This window comes from Artemia franciscana, chromosome 9 (genome assembly GCF_032884065.1).
Source record: "Artemia franciscana chromosome 9, ASM3288406v1, whole genome shotgun sequence".
Classification (NCBI taxonomy): domain Eukaryota; kingdom Metazoa; phylum Arthropoda; class Branchiopoda; order Anostraca; family Artemiidae; genus Artemia; species Artemia franciscana.
This window is the reverse complement of record NC_088871.1, coordinates 21,687,571-21,702,694: the sequence shown is the minus strand read 5'-3', so window position 1 is coordinate 21,702,694 and position 15,124 is coordinate 21,687,571. Positions and strand designations below refer to the sequence as shown.

At 35.2% G+C, this 15,124-nt stretch overlaps 1 protein-coding gene across 1 annotated transcript in view; it reads right to left on the bottom strand.

Annotated features, from left to right (window-relative positions):
• LOC136031141 (ethanolaminephosphotransferase 1-like) overlaps window positions 1–15,124 on the bottom strand; it is a 67,817-nt gene that overhangs the window by 23,376 nt on the left and 29,317 nt on the right. Inside the window, exons 2-3 of the mRNA XM_065710461.1 lie at window positions 14,292–14,360; window positions 1,583–1,775 (exon numbers count right to left, since the gene is read on the bottom strand). Coding sequence (XP_065566533.1) covers window positions 1,583–1,775; window positions 14,292–14,360 — 262 coding nt within the window. The remainder of the gene's footprint in view (window positions 1–1,582; window positions 1,776–14,291; window positions 14,361–15,124) is intronic.

Genomic DNA, 15,124 nt, shown 5'->3' with positions numbered 1-15,124 from the left:
CGCTTTAGGTTTAATTTTTCACACATAGTTATTTTAAATCTGACGGATCTCATGGCTTTTTTTTCACCCCGTTTTGGGTTTAATATCACTGCCATGGACTGCCTGTCCATGGATTATTCTTTATGGTTGATTGTGTATGGTTATGCTGTTTGACCTATGTGATTGTATGGATGAGTAGGGTTAAGGCCTCATTCAAGTGCTGATCTATATTAAACACTAATGTAGGAAAACAGTCTTCCTTTTCTCCTTCGGTCTTCCTTTTTTTTTAATGTGTTAGTGCTGTTGCATTGGTGATTTCTCTTTTCGTTATATATAGTCTATTCAAAGGTATTTGATTTTTACATTAAGTCTGATTTCTAACAAAGATTCCTACTAAGCTTCAAACTTATGGTTGTGTTTTTTTAAGTTTTTGAATTGTTGTAATCCCTTGTTGAAATATGTCCTAGTTTTGCAATTACAAGCTTTTTTTGCTCTTTTCACAATTAGCGTCTTTTCATACTGAAATCTATTCTAAGATTTTTGATTATTAAAACAAGTCTGACTATATTAAAGCAAGTCTGGCTATTTCAAAATTCTTAATTGAGAACAAGTGGGTCCTCTATGGGGCAGAATCGTAGTTTGGATCCACAAAATTGCAGAAAACATTCACTTAAAAAGAGTCGCCCATGTTCATACTTCCATGCTCAAGAGTATACTGTAGTTGCATTGGTTTATTTATACGGTATATTTTCGCAAACCAATCCCGATATCCCTTATCTCTAGAGAAAAATTAAAGCACAAATGAAACTATAGTCTTTAGGTGGTTTAACGGGGCCGGTAGCTATATTTTATTTGAAATACTCCATGCTCTGTTCATACTAGACTCAATTACTAATTCTAATTTATCTCCGCTTTAGGTTTGTTTATTATTATTTAAGAATTAACGACGCTTCTTGACTACTAAGGTCCCTGCGTCGGCCCTGCAGTACATTCCTGTAGTGTGATTCGATCTCTGGGTCCCGTATTACCAAGCTAAGGTCAAATCCACTGCGCCACCACAGGACTCCGCTTTAGGTTTAATTTTTCACACATAGTTATTTTAAATCTGACGGATCTCATGGCTTTATTTCTCCCCGTTTTGGGTTTAATATCACTATTTAATTTTCTTTGATAAGCTTCTCCTATTAAATGAACATGTTAATAAAAAAGTCAGAAGGAATTTTGTTTTAATTGGGCTAAAATTTAATCTTTCTTCGTTGAATTGAAGGAAAAAGCTGATTAAGTATAATCTTCTAGGCTGGAAAATACTCTACTACCATCTATCGAGACAGTTTTCATTGGATGAAACTATTTGGTTTATCCTTTTTTGTCAATTTGCGTCGAAATTTATCAAAAGGATAAAATGTTTTACACTGTTAGATTACATTTGAGAAGTGTTAACAATAAAAACTGCTAAAATCACGTGTGTCATTTAAAAAATGAACTCATTTGAGTCCTTAAAGAAGCCTATAGCACTAGATATGTTTTTCTTTTCTCTTTTTTGTTTCTTTTTTTTGCTAGTGTAAATACTAATTTTTAAACTACTATAAACTCAAACGCTTACCTAAAGTGTGAGCAAGAAAGTGATTAGCGGCAATGATGAGCCAAATCCACTGTGGTATTGGAGGTATGTCAGTCTTGACTGAACTTGATGCCCAGTAGCTATAGTCATAGTGGGTTAATATAAAAAAATTTGCTGCCGTCAGAAGAAAGCCAAAAAATGTCAATGTATTTGGAGCTATCCATGTTGGACATATCTAAAATAAATGCACAGTTTAATCATGGTTGATTGTATTCACATCTGATAAATAGAATCAGCTAGTTCCAGAACTAGAGGGGGGATTCCAAGGTCCAAATTAGGATAGTCCTGTGGTTTTTCATAAACATACATTCCATTACTGAAAATGATAGGGTGCATCTGTCTCAAGAACAAAAAAAAATCAGTATTGGCGAGTCTCTCCTACCTTCCAAGAAGTAGCTATTCCTCTCCAGATACAACCGGTGGACAAAACTACTAGAAAATATTTCTTGATTTAGGAATAACTTTCGAAAAACTTGTCAAGACGCATCCTTTCATTCTGTGTGCAATAAAATAGAAAACAAATTAAGTTAAACGTGACGTTTATGTAAAAAAGGGCGATTACTTTTCTGAAGCACATTAATCTACATATATTACATTACTCCAATATATACTTGCTTAAGATGTGATGTAATTTAAAAAACAATTCTTGTTTGTGGGCAATTTTTTTAAGCTGGAAAGGTTTTGTCAAACAGTTCGTGGTAACGAACTGTAGTAAGGAGCGATCCGGCTCAATAATAACCAAAACTCTAAAAAAATGAATTTTGATATCAATAGCTACATCAAAAGAATCGCATTTTAATGCTGATTTTAAATATATAAGTTTCATTAAGTTTAGTCTAGCCATCAAAAGTTACGAGCCTGAGAAAATTTGCCTTATTTAGGAAAATAGGGGGAAACACCCCCGTAGAATCTTAACGAAAATGACATACCGTATATGAAATGGGTTGCCCCCTCCGCAGTTCCACGCTCTTTACGCTAAAGTTTTTAATTGTTTTAAAAGTAGAATTGTGGCAAAGAGTCAAACTTTATCGTAAAGAGCGAGGGACTGCGGAGGGGACAACCCATTTCATATACGGAGTAATTTCTGTTCGTTTTAAGTTTTAATGTCGCTCCTTACTTTCAGTTAAAAAACTAGTTTTTTTTATTTAATAACAAGAAAAAACGCACATATAAGTGTTTTGGGCATAAGAGATAATAGCAGTGTCATTGCTGCTAAAACCAACTGTGTATAAAAACAATTATGATAAGACAAAAGATTTTACAATTGTTCACTTCTAACAACTTAAAGGAAATTTTGTTATATTTAATCTGAACGGAAGATTGACCTGCAACAATTAGACCAATTATTGAAATAACAAGGTGAAATGATACTTACAAAGCAAAAGCTAACCATTGGAGATAAATCTAAAACACTACTACAACTAATAATAAGTCACAGCAGCACCAAGCTGCCCAAGGCCAACACAGCTAGGCAGGCGACTCCTCCATCCCAATCTGTTCAAAGCCTCCCTTTTTACACCCTCAATGGAAGTCCCCATTTCCCTTGAATCTGTCCTTGCGACATCCTCCCACCACAACCAGGAACGACCTGCTTTTCATTTAGCCCTAGACAATTGGTAAAAAGACAGTTTTTGACAATCTGTCATCCTTCATCCGCAGAACGTGCTGTAGCCATCTCGACCGCTCTCTCATTAGCCTTAGAAAGGGGGATTGAACCACACTTTTCACACAACTTGCTCTTTGAGATATGAAATAATATGAAAAAAACATCGTTTTCTTAAAGAGTTAAAGAGGCTGCGTCCCAAAGTCGAACCTTAAAACGTACAGGAATTAGGAGAGGCAGTTGGGGGGCTCGCGCCCCCCAAACACCCGCTTTTAGAGACTCTTTTGTACAGGTTTTTTGTTGTGGGGGGACTTCATTGTTACTAATTACTAGTTTCGGCGCAATGGTTCTCCTGTCCTCTTGTGTTTAACATTTTTCGAAGTTATTCCATTATTCATTCATTTCAATTTTTGTTAATTAAAAGAGGGCCTTTCTGAAGCCAAGAGCGGGGGGTTAGGGGAGCGGGAGCCCCCCAGAACAAAAAACCTGTACAAAAGAGTCTTTAAAAGCGGGGGGTTTGGGGGGCGGCAGCCATCTCCTAATTCCTGTACGTTTTAAGGTTCGACTTTGGACGCAGCCTCTTTAACTCTTTAAGAAAACGATGTTTTTTTCATATTTTTTCTGTATGTTTTTCTACAATCCATGGTGGATGTAATTTAATAATAATTTTTTTGGTGAAAAAAACCACCCGATAAGGGACTTGAACCCTTGACCCGAGGATTAAAAGTCCCACGCTCTACCGACTGAGCTAACCAAATGCATATGTGTAAATATAACTTTTAAATAACTTTTAAAAATTTCAAATTAACATGGGCTCTTATGGAGAAATGGGTTAATTAAGTGGCTAATGCGGGGTTTCTGGAAAACAGGGAAGGAGTTATCGGATCGAGCTGAAATTTCGCGGATAAGCTCCTGGGCCGTAGGGGACCTTAACTTGTGAATTTCAGCCCGATCGGACAACGTTAAAGGGGGGATGTTGGGGGGTCGAAACTTTCGGGGGTTAAGATTTTCCTACGAAACTTTCAAGGGCACTTACTCGGAGAATTCCGCATCGAATGAGTCTTCGTACACCCAGATCCGATGTCGGCTGTGACCTGTAGGCGTCGAGAAAAAAAAACAAAAGGAGAATATGAACATTAAGTGGCTATGCGTGGTTTCCGGAAAACAGGGAAGGAGTTATCGGATCGACATTAATCTACATATATTACATTACTCCAATATATACTTGCTTAAGATGTAATTTAAAAAACAATTCTTGTTTGTGGGCAATTTTTTTAAGCTGGAAAGGTTTTGTCAAACAGTTCGTGGTAACGAACTGTAGTAAGGAGCGATCCGGCTCAATAATAACCAAAACTCTAAAAAAATGAATTTTGATATCAATAGCTACATCAAAAGAATCGCATTTTAATGCTGATTTTAAATATATAAGTTTCATTAAGTTTAGTCTTAGCCATCAAAAGTTACGAGCCTGAGAAAATTTGCCTTATTTAGGAAAATAGGGGGAAACACCCCCGTAGGATCTTAACGAAAATGACATACCGTATATGAAATGGGTTGCCCCCTCCGCAGTTCCACGCTCTTTACGCTAAAGTTTTTAATTGTTTTAAAAAGTAGAATTGTGGCAAAGAGTCAAACTTTATCGTAAAGAGCGAGGGACTGCGGAGGGGACAACCCATTTCATATACGGAGTAATTTCTGTTCGTTTTAAGTTTTAATGTCGCTCCTTACTTTCAGTTAAAAAAACTAGTTTTTTTTATTTAATAACAAGAAAAAACGCACATATAAGTGTTTTGGGCATAAGAGATAATAGCAGTGTCATTGCTGCTAAAACCAACTGTGTATAAAAACAATTATGATAAGACAAAAGATTTTACAATTGTTCACTTCTAACAACTTAAAGGAAATTTTGTTATATTTAATCTGAACGGAAGATTGACCTGCAACAATTAGACCAATTATTGAAATAACAAGGTGAAATGATACTTACAAAGCAAAAGCTAACCATTGGAGATAAATCTAAAACACTACTACAACTAATAATAAGTCACAGCAGCACCAAGCTGCCCAAGGCCAACACAGCTAGGCAGGCGACTCCTCCATCCCAATCTGTTCAAAGCCTCCCTTTTTACACCCTCAATGGAAGTCCCCATTTCCCTTGAATCTGTCCTTGCGACATCCTCCCACCACAACCAGGGACGACCTGCTTTTCATTTAGCCCTAGACAATTGGTAAAAAGACAGTTTTTGACAATCTGTCATCCTTCATCCGCAGAACGTGCTGTAGCCATCTCGACCGCTCTCTCATTAGCCTTAGAAAGGGGGATTGAACCACACTTTTCACACAACTTGCTCTTTGAGATATGAAATAATATGAAAAAAACATCGTTTTCTTAAAGAGTTAAAGAGGCTGCGTCCAAAGTCGAACCTTAAAACGTACAGGAATTAGGAGAGGCAGTTGGGGGGCTCGCGCCCCCCAAACACCCGCTTTTAGAGACTCTTTTGTACAGGTTTTTTGTTGTGGGGGGACTTCATTGTTACTAATTACTAGTTTCGGCGCAATGGTTCTCCTGTCCTCTTGTGTTTAACATTTTTCGAAGTTATTCCATTATTCATTCATTTCAATTTTTTGTTAATTAAAAGAGGGCCTTTCTGAAGCCAAGAGCGGGGGGTTAGGGGGGCGGCAGCCCCCCACAACAAAAAACATGTACAAAAGAGTCTTTAAAAGCGGGGGGTTTGGGGGGCGGCAGCCATCTCCTAATTCCTGTACGTTTTAAGGTTCGACTTTGGGACGCAGCCTCTTTAACTCTTTAAGAAAACGATGTTTTTTTCATATTATTTCTGTATGTTTTTCTACAATCCATGGTGGATGTAATTTAATAATAATTTTTTTGGTGAAAAAAACCACCCGATAAGGGACTTGAACCCTTGACCCGAGGATTAAAAGTCCCACGCTCTACCGACTGAGCTAACCAAATGCATATGTGTAAATATAACTTTTAAATAACTTTAAAAATTTCAAATTAACATGGGCTCTTATGGAGAAATGGGTTAATTAAGTGGCTAATGCGGGGTTTCTGGAAAACAGGGAAGGAGTTATCGGATCGAGCTGAAATTTCGCGGATAAGCTCCTGGCGTAGGGGACCTTAACTTGTGAATTTCAGCCCGATCGGACAACGTTAAAGGGGGGATGTTGGGGGGTCGAAACTTTCGGGGGGTTAAGATTTTCCTACGAAACTTTCAAGGGCACTTACTCGGAGAATTCCGCATCGAATGAGTCTTCGTACACCCAGATCCGATGTCGGCTGTGACCTGTAGGCGTCGAGAAAAAAAAACAAAAGGAGAATATGAACATTAAGTGGCTATGCGTGGTTTCCGGAAAACAGGGAAGGAGTTATCGGATCGAGCTGAAATTTCGGGGATAAGCTCCTGGGCCCTAGGGGACCTAGGGCCCAGTCCGATCAGCCCGATCAGACAACGTTAAAGGGGGGCTGGGGTTGGTGGGTCGAAACTTTCGGCCAGATTTTCCCCATGAAGGAAAAGTCGGAGGGGGATGAAATTTGGCAGGTTTCTTAGTTAGAGTTCGGGCTACGAAATGCATCCCTCCCCATCCCTCTGCGACCACTGGAACCGAAGATCGCTTAACATTGTCGTGGTTCGCCTCTTTATAGAGGCACGAGTGTTCCTCCTTGATCAGTAAGTCGAGTACCCAAAATAATCCGTAGGCAATTTTTCTGGAAAGCGTCTGGCAAATCTTCCTCCACTTTTTGGACTGCCTACGTTTCAGAACAATACTTGACCACTGTAATCACAGTAACTTCGAATATTCTAATCTTGGTTTTCAGACTTAACTTCCTATTTTTCCAAACTTTTTTCAACTGTGAAAAAACACCCCGGATCTTGGCTATTGTACTTTTAACATCTTACCTGCATCCACTGTCTTTACTAATAGTGCTACATGGGTAAGTGAAGCTGTCCACTTGATTAATCTTCTCGTTACCCAGCACAACCTATTCATTTTTACTTAATCCTAGCTTTAGCAACTTAGCCTTCTTAATATGAACTTTCAAACCTATTCTTGCACCATAGACTCGCAAGACATTTTGCATTCACTTTGCAAGCACTTTCATTTAGGATGGTTAAATCAACAGCATGATAAAGTCCAGGAGAGTTTTATTTTCTTGCTTTATTTCATGTCCTCTCATTGCCTTTGCTGTTCTTCTTAACATTAAATAAAAAAAAAAACTAATTTTTTTAGCTGAAAGTAACGAGCGACATTAAAACTTATAACGAACAGAAATTACTCCGTATATGAAATGGGTTGTCCCCTCCGCAATCCCTCGCTCTTTACGCTAAAGCTTTAATTGTTTTAAAAAGTAGAATTGTGGCAAAGAGTCAAACTTCAGCGTAAAGAGCGAGGGATTGCGGAGGGGACAACCCATTTCATATACGGAGTAATTTCTGTTCGTTTTAAGTTTTAATGTCGCTCCTTACTTTCAGCTAAAAAAAATAGTTTTTTTTATTTAATTTCTGAACGTTTTTGAATTAATGCATGTTTGGTTTTGGCTCTCCGCACATAAATTATTAAGCTGAAATTTGTATATTAATTCTTTTTTGGCCTAAATGGCTTTCTCTTAGTTTTGATCAGACGATTTTGAGAAATAAGGGGTGGAGAAGGAGGCCTAGTTGCCCTCCAATTTTTCGGTTACTTAAAAAGGCAACTAGAACTTTTAATTTTTAATGAACGTTTTTATTAGTAAAAAATACACGTAACTTAAGAATTAACTTACGTAACAAACTTTCATAACCTTATATTTTTATTATGTATACAAGGGGGTTTGTACCTCGTTAATACCTCGCTCTTTACACTAAATCGTAAGCTTTGTCCCAATTCTTTAAGAATGACCCCTGAATCAGAAAGGCCGTAGAATAAATAGTTGAAATTACTAAAAATACTTTAGCATAAAGAGCAAGGCATTTATCTCCTCCTAAAAACCTCGTTTTTTATGTTAAAGTATTTTTAGAACCCCTCATATGCGTAATTATCTCTGTTCGTTTTAAGTTTCAATGCTACTTTTTCCTTTCATTTGAAAAAAGTTTTCATGTTTATTTTTCATTGTTTTCTTATAGTAATGCTAGAGAATCCTGCGCCCTTTTCATTGAATTTTTCTCCCCCATGACAGATTCCTCCAAGGAAAGATCCTCCAACATAGCCCCCTCTCCTCAGCCCCACCCCCAAACAAAATAAAATCCCCTGAAAACGTCTGTACACTTCCCAATAACCATTACTATATGTAAACACTGGTCAAAATTTGTAACTTGCAGCCCCTCTCCCAGGGATTGTGGGGGAGTAAGTCATCCCCAAAGACATAGTTATTATGGTTTTCGACTATGCTGAACAAATGGCAATCTCAAAATTTTGATCCGTTGACTTTGGGAAAAAAATGAGCGTGGGAGGGGGCCTAGATGCCCTCCAATTTTTTGGTCACTTAAAAAGGGCACTAGAACTTTTCGTTTCCGTTAGAATGAGCCCTCTTGCGACATTCTAGGACCACTTGGTCGATACGATGACCCCTGGGGAAAAAAAACAAAAAAAAACAAACAAATAAACACGCACCCGTGATTTGTCTTCTGGCAAAAAATACAAAATTCCACATTTGTAGATAGGAGCTTGAAACTTCTATAGTAGGGTTCTCTGATACGCTGAATCTGATGGTGTCATTTTCGTTAAGATCCTACGACTTTTTGGGGGTGTTTCTCCCTATTTTCTTAAATAAGGCAAATTTTCTCAGGCTCGTAACTTTTGATGGGTAAGACTAACCTTGATGAAACTTATCTTTAAAATCAGCATTAAAATGCGATTCTTTTGATGTAGCTATTGATATCAAAATTCAATTTTTTAGAGTTTTGGTTACTATTGAGCCGGGTCGCTCCTTACTACAGTTCGTTACCACGAACTGTTTGACAAAGTCCATCAAAATGAACCATATAAATGGGAATTGAATGAAACCCTGCTTAACACCTGATTTTAATAAAAAACCAGCTATTAACCTCATTTCTTACCTCACCCATAGCAATGTTTCTCAAGCATAGCACTAATCATTTTAATGTATTTGTCTGGTATACCATACAATTGTAAAAAAAAATTGCTAAAGCTCTTCAGCTAAATCAAACGCTTGTTCGTAATGTATAAAACTGAGAACCAAAGGTGTTTGGTGACTCAGGCACTTCTCAATTATTAATCTAAGAGTTGAAATTTGCTTGACACATCCTCTACCCTTCCTAAGACCACACTGTTATTCTCATAAAACGTTATCTAAAGCATCTTTAAGTCCCATAGAATATAATCATACTAAGTAATTTGCCACATACAGAAACCATGTTAATGCCTCTATAATTACCACACTCACTCCTATAACCTTTCTTATAGAACGGTGTGCTTAGAGTTTTCCTTAAACCGCTAAGTACTTCCCCTTTTTCAAAGAGCAGTTAATAATCTTCAGTGACTGATTTTTAACCTCATAACCACCATATTTATGAAAACTCATTTACCACACTATAAGCAACAGGGGCCTTATTATTTTTTAATCCTTTTAGCACTGTCACTAATTCTTCATGACAAAATAAATGTTCCTTCACATTGAAAGTATCACAAAAAATTCATCTGAGTTGCTACTATCTCTGTCAGTTGGTTCTATAGGGGCATATACTACTATAACTGATACCCTGCACTTTTTAGTCATAAAATGAGCGACAAGCATTCTATTATTAATACATTCCCAAACTAAACAAGACTTAACAGCTTCCTTATTCGTCATGAGTCCTAGTCCCTATTTATCTACCCTATCCTTTCTACCTGAATAAATAAATTCTACATCACTTAATTCCCCAGGTATACGAGTTTCTTAAACTCCTAATAAGTCCAGTTTGAAGCATCTGAATTCATCAGTTAAAATGTCAATTCGAGAGTTATTTTTTTAACGTTTTAACATTCCAATTTGTAATTTTCCTATTCATTAAATGACTGAAATCATTTTGACGTTAGGAAAAGCAATGGTCCCAGAACCAGTGCACAATAGAGACTAACACATCATTTTGAGTCTGTCCAAATTGCTTAAGCTGGCTTAGACCTGGACAGCAAGAAGCCCCTGGGACCTCCAGTTGAATGAAGGCTTTGTACAATCCTGGCCCATCTGCTGTTTTGTTGTTTTAGTCATTACCAGTTAATATCAAAAATATTTTTGCTTGGTCTGTTACTTGCAATCATGAGTTTCATGGTCTATGTTATCTTAAATCATTACGACTATGCATCACTTCCGTAATGATTTCCCATGGGTATACAAGTTGCCTTGCTCTGCCACTGCTAATGACACATCTTTGGATCTTTATTTGCCTACGTTTCATTTGCCCTATGCAGTCTCTCATATTTCACTGCACAGCCGAGTAATATACAGTTTTTGTTGTCAAAATGTAGCTGTTGTAATGATCTATACCTTGTGAGGGAATTCATCACCTTGGCTTTATTTTGTCTGACAATTTGTTGACAATACCCATATTTGCCATGCTTTGATTTTGATTGGTCTGTTGCTTGTAATAAGTTTCATGGTCTTGGACATCTTAAAGCATTACGACTGAGCATCATTTTCGAGATAATTTCTTATCTATATATATATATAAAAATAAGTTGTATGTCTGTTATGTCTGTTACGCCAGATTATATCTTCTATATATATAAAAGAAAACAAACTAAAATGTAAAAACTGGAAATTGCATAAATAATTCGAAATATTTTGACAATAGATTAAAGTAATTCGAAAAAAGAAAAATGGTAAAAACTAAAAAAAATAAAAAGAAAAAACTAAAAAAAAAATTAAAAATTAAAAAAAGAAAAACCTAAAAGAAAAAACGTTAAAAAAATAAAAAAGATAAAAAACTAAAAAGAAAAAAAAAGCTAAAAAACTAAAAAAAAAGAAAAAAACTAAAAAAAAACGGGAATTGCACAAATATTTCAATATATTTTGACAATAGATTAAAGTAATTCGAAAACCTTAAAACAGATACTTAAAATTTTGAGGTTTATTATAAACTGTTGAGCTTTAGCAAGCTTGGCACGTGAAGAGGAATTTTTAATATAGATCTTAAAATGACAAAAGAAACAGCCGAGGAAGCTGCTCAAATAGTTAATTCAAAGAGAAATTTTAGTATAAATCCTACAATGGCAGAAGAAACAGCCGGGGAATCTGCTCAAAGGGTTAATGCCAAAAGGCTTGCGGCTAAAGAACGCAAAACCGCGCAGTAAGATGAAAATCCGCCTGGACAGCGAGAGTCAAAACGTATCAAAACTGAAAATGATAGCGATGATGATTGGGTTTGGGATTTTGACTTGGATAAGGTCATCAATGTCTACCAGATTTTAGTTTTAAAAAAAGGTTCGGCGATATGTATTTACGTCTGAAAAATAAAGAAGAAAAAGAAAACTGAAAAAAGAAAAATGTTAAAAAACCAAAAAAAACTAAAAAATAAAAAAATTAAAAAAAGAAAAAAACCTAAAAAGAAAAAAACGTAAAAAAAATTAAAAAGGTAAAATAAAAAACTAAAAAAACTGGGAATTGCACAAATATTTCAATATATATATATGTATATATATGCAATATATATATATGTATATATATATATATATATGTATATATATGCAATATATATATCAATATATATATATATATATATATATATATATATATATAATATATATATATATATATATATATATATATATATATATATATATATATATATATATATATATATATATATATATATATATATATATTCCAATACATATATTTAAAATATTTTGACAATAGATTAAAGTAATTCGAAAACCTTAAAACAGATACTTAAAATTTGAGGTTTATTATAAATTGTTGAGCTTTAGCATACTTGGCACGTGAAGATTTTTCCAACTGTCAATGTTAGAATGAACATTGACCGACAGAATTTGCGATTGCTATACGTCACTTGGTTAATACCAAGTGCCATAAAAAGGTAAAAAACTAAAAAGAAAAAAGCTAAAAAAACTAAAAAAGCTGCAAAACAAAAAAAAAGAAAAACTGAAACAGAAACTATATCTATATCTATATATATAAAAATAAGTTGTATGTCTGTTGACTGACGTCATGTTTGTCGACTGACGTCATTATGAGGACTGAGCATTATTCCGTCATGAAGTTTTATGTCGACTGACGTTATATTTGTCGACTGGCGAAATTACAGACCGGGACACAAAGGACTACCGGGAAACAGGGAATATAAATGACGAACGGGACACTCAAAGAGAAATTACAGACTGGGACACCGGGACACAAATAACGACCGGGACACAGGGAATATAAATGACGACCGGGACACAGGGACACAACTACAACGGGGACAACGGGGGGCACAGGGGGGATATATAAATGACCACCGGGACACAGGGAATGTTCAATTAGCAATCACCATCAACAAAGCTCAAGGGCACATTCAATTAGCATTTGCAATCACCATCAACAAAGCTCAAGGTCAATCATTAGAAAAATGTGGTATAGATCTTAATACTGATTGTTTTTCCCATGGACAACTGTACGTTGCATGTTCGAGGGTCGGTAAACCTGACAATTGTCTGTTGGGGTGGCGCAAAGCGCCACCCCAACAGCTAGTGCTTTTATATAAGTTACCTTGCTATGCTACTGCTAATAAGACGTCTTTGAATTTTCATTTGCCTACATCTCATCAGCTCCATTCAGCCTCTCATACTTCCCTGCACAGCACACTAAAATGCATTTTTCAAAATCTAAAGAGGGAATCCCCTTCCCCTCAATTGACGTCTCTGGTAAGCTGGTTGTTGTATTGTGCACCCAGACTTTAAGGCTCTTTATTTTAATTTGGAGGAAATACTTACAGCTAAGCTATCTGTGTGTCATATTTTTTCTATTATTTTGAATGAATCAAAGTATTGCATCTGTCTGTGTGATGTACAACCAGAGTTTCAATGAGCAATTTGAAACTGCCTTTTGAGTAGCAGAAACAAACTATGCCTTACAACATCCTATGGAAACATATCTGCATGCATATAATTCCCATTTGAGCATGCATAATCTCTTACTACAAGGTACAAGTTTCAATGACATATATGGTTTTACCAGGGACAACTTCATTTAAAAATAAGCTTAGTATACAAGGTATTTTAGCTAAACCACAAAACAAACAAATAACCCTGATAATGTCTGGACCAGTTTACCAAGTGAACAGCAAAACACAATTAGACACCAAATTTATAAATGTGAAGAAGAAATGCTACCGCTTAATAAAACTCATAAGATTAGTGCAAACCCCTAAAATAATTCATAATTACAAAACCAATGATTGAATCAACACAGTTCTTTATTTAAAAATAAATTTCATAAACAAAAAATACTTCAAGACAATCTCCCCCATAAGGCTCCATGGCTGGGAAAGAACAGGGGAGAAAAAAATACCAAAACGAAAAAATATAAACAAAATTCAAAGAAATCCAGTTGCCCACCTTAATAATCCCCAAAAATGACAAGCTAGGCATGATAAGGGGTAGCACATGATTTCACCAACTCAATTAAATATCCAACTCAATGCAGAGACATCATTCTCTAACATCATTTTGAACATACCAAACAAGTGACAGCCTTGTGCAAACTCTGGGAGCATGTTCCAGATACTGATGCAATTTGTCAGAGGATTGAAGTCAGACCTCACTGATGAAGTGTGAAGAATCTCTAAATTGTTGGAAGTACAGAGATGATAAGTTGATTGATCAGAAACAAAAGGTATATTATTACATAAGACAGCAGCAAGATGGCCATGCAACTTTAAAAAAAATAAAAGAAGAGCAAGAAAGAAAATAGAGAGATTTCAACCATCTATTTGAAATGGATGTCTAGCTGATACAATATTTTGTGACCTTTTATTTTTCAATTCTATAGCATCTATGCTGGGTGGAGTTTTTTTTTTCCCTTAGCATTTCCTGTACTCACTAAACTAGCCTATAAAGTATATCTTGTGATGAGACTTTGCCTACCTTGACAACACTGTTCCAGAAAGGGTGCATAACATATTGGCTGAGAGGACTGCTGTCAATTGAGTTATACTGAAAGCGAAAAAAAAAAATCAAGATCAACATTCTGAAAAAGTAAATAAAACATTCATTTATACTTACAAAACCATAGTGTCAAGACAGAAACTGGTTATTTCAAAATACCAAAAATCAGAAATTCCTGCTTTAATTTAGTGGAATCTCTTTTACTACTTATAAACTTTTTAATGATTTTTTAGATGGTGTTAATATACAGAAAAATATCATATATACAGAAAAGTAATACATATATATATATATATATAAATATTATATATATATATATATATATATATATATATATATTTATATATATATATATATATATATATATATATATATATATATATATATATATAATATATATATATATATATATATATATATGTATGTATATATATATATATATACATAGATAGATATATATTATATATATATATATATATATATATATATATATATATATATATATATATATATATACATAGATATATATATATATATATATATATATATATATATATATATATATATATATATACTAGCTGTTGGGGTGGCGCGAAGCGCCACCCCAACACCCAGTTGGTGGGGCGCTTCGCGCCCCCCCAAGCCCCCCCGCGCGCGTAAGTCGTTACGCGCCATTGTAGTTGTGTCCCTGTGTCCCACCTGTGAATATAGATAGATTTATATATGTGTTTCAAACTACGTAAAACTTGCGAATATACAACATTCTTGGCTTTCCCATTGTCTGTGCATATACAAAGCCGTATGTACTAATA